General features: G+C 48.5%; 1 protein-coding gene across 1 annotated transcript in view; it reads left to right on the top strand.

Moving 5' to 3' along the window:
- The window catches only part of TECTA (tectorin alpha), an 82748-nt gene that overhangs the window by 59250 nt on the left and 21569 nt on the right, over positions 1-1929 (top strand). Inside the window, exon 13 of the mRNA XM_004385610.2 lies at positions 1062-1445. Coding sequence (XP_004385667.1) covers positions 1062-1445 — 384 coding nt within the window. The remainder of the gene's footprint in view (positions 1-1061; positions 1446-1929) is intronic.

Here is a 1929-nt window from a genome sequence, read left to right as displayed (position 1 = left end):
GGATTTGGAAGCCTACTTGACGGTAGCTAACAACAACGCCAATTACTTCTTGAGTGCCTACTCTATTCCAGAAAATGTGCTTTACCCATTTTATTTCATTTAATCTTCACAACTGCCCTGAAAGACATTATTATCTTCAATTTATAGGGAAACCCTGGTGGCATAGTGGTGAAGAACTACAGGCTGCTAACCGAAAGATCGGCAGCTCAAATCTACCTAGGTGCTCCTTGGAAACCACATGGGACAGTTTTACTCTGTCCTATAGGGTCACTAGGAGTCGGAATCCACTCACTGGCAATGGGTTTGTTTTTTGTTTTGTTTTGTTTTTTAACTTATAGATGAGCAAACTGACACTCTGGGAGGTTAAGTAACACTCCTCAAGATCACCCCCTTAGGATGGCAGGGCTGGGATTGAAACCCCATTGGCTGTCTGACCCTAAAGCTTTCCTTTAGCAGAACCTCACTGTTCCCTAGCTTTCTCATGTTCAGGACGTAGAGAAATGGATGTATTTGCAACAGAAGTAAATCAGAAGTAGATTAGTTACAAGGAAAAATTTGGAATGGTGAGTATTGTGAAATGTCAAAATGGTTCATTGTAAGAGTTGGGCTATCACTTTATTTTGACATACTTAAGATCTGAGGAGCCAGGATGTCATTCATGAATGAATTTAAATTTAAATTTAAATTGAAGTGGAGCTGGTACTTGTAGAAGCATGAGTCCTTGGTAAAAATGCTCCACCGAATGTTTTTCCTCTTCACCTGGTTCCTCCACCAGCTCACGTTCAGGTTAGCTGTGATTAGCTCTACAACCCAGCTATAAAGATTCCCGAGTCCTCGACTGAAACCAATAAAGTCGAAACTGCATATCGTTTGGCATGTCAGTTGCGTGGAACTGATGTCACGTCTGAATGGAAGCGGCCTCCCTACCATTCCCTGTTGCAGACTGCAGCCCCGTTAACGATAAGCTAGCCCAGCCTGCAAAGGGGCCAGGTGGACTGGGCTTTGGCTCCCCAGCTCTGACTATAGCCTGAGTTTAATGTAAACCGGCGCCTCTCTTCCAGCCCAAGCAGCTGTTCTGGAACAGTGACTGCACGCGGCGCTGCCGCTGTTTCCGCCGCAACCTGATCCAGTGCGACCCGCGCCAGTGCAAGTCCGACGAGGAGTGCGCCCTGCGCAACGGGGTGCGCGGCTGCTTCAGCACCAAGACTTCCTACTGCCTGGCGGCCGGCGGCGGCGTCTTCCGCACCTTCGACGGCGCCTTCCTCCGCTTTCCCGCCAACTGCGCCTTCGTGCTGTCCACCATCTGCCAGAAACTGCCCGACATCTCCTTCCAGCTCATCATCAATTTCGACAAGTGGTCGTCCCCCAACCTCACCATCATTTCACCCATCTACTTCTACATTAATGAAGAGCAGATCCTTATCAACGACCGCAACACTGTCAAGGTAACAAGCCTGGGGTTGATTCTGCCCGCACAAGGCCAGAGTCCTAAGACAGTGCCCGGAACGAGGGGTGGTTAGTAGACTGTGCACTGTGGCTTTCTCAGATAACCAAGTTTACTCCAGCAGGCTGTTTCTTCATATGTACCACACACCAAACCAAAACCAAACCCGTTGCCGTCAAGTAGATTCGGAGTCAGAGCGACCCTATAGGACAGACTAGCACCGCCCCGTAGGGTTTCCAAACAGGCTGGTGGAATCGAGCTCACGATCTTTTGGTTACCAGCCGAGCTCTTAACCACTGTGCCACCAGGACTCCGTACCACACACAGGTGATCATATTTTAAATAATGAAAAGTAAGAAAATTCTACAAGAGTAGGAACTGCCCCATTTAGTCCTTGCTGATGATTCTGAAGGCCTTGCAGGAAACTTACGAAGTGTCAGGCCATAATTAGAAGGGAGCCCTGGTGGGCGGTGGTTAAGAGTTCA

The sequence above is a fragment of the Trichechus manatus genome, unplaced genomic scaffold (assembly GCF_000243295.1).
Source record: "Trichechus manatus latirostris isolate Lorelei unplaced genomic scaffold, TriManLat1.0 scaffold00143, whole genome shotgun sequence".
NCBI classification, from domain to species: domain Eukaryota; kingdom Metazoa; phylum Chordata; class Mammalia; order Sirenia; family Trichechidae; genus Trichechus; species Trichechus manatus.
This window is presented reverse-complemented; position numbering and strand designations above follow the sequence as displayed.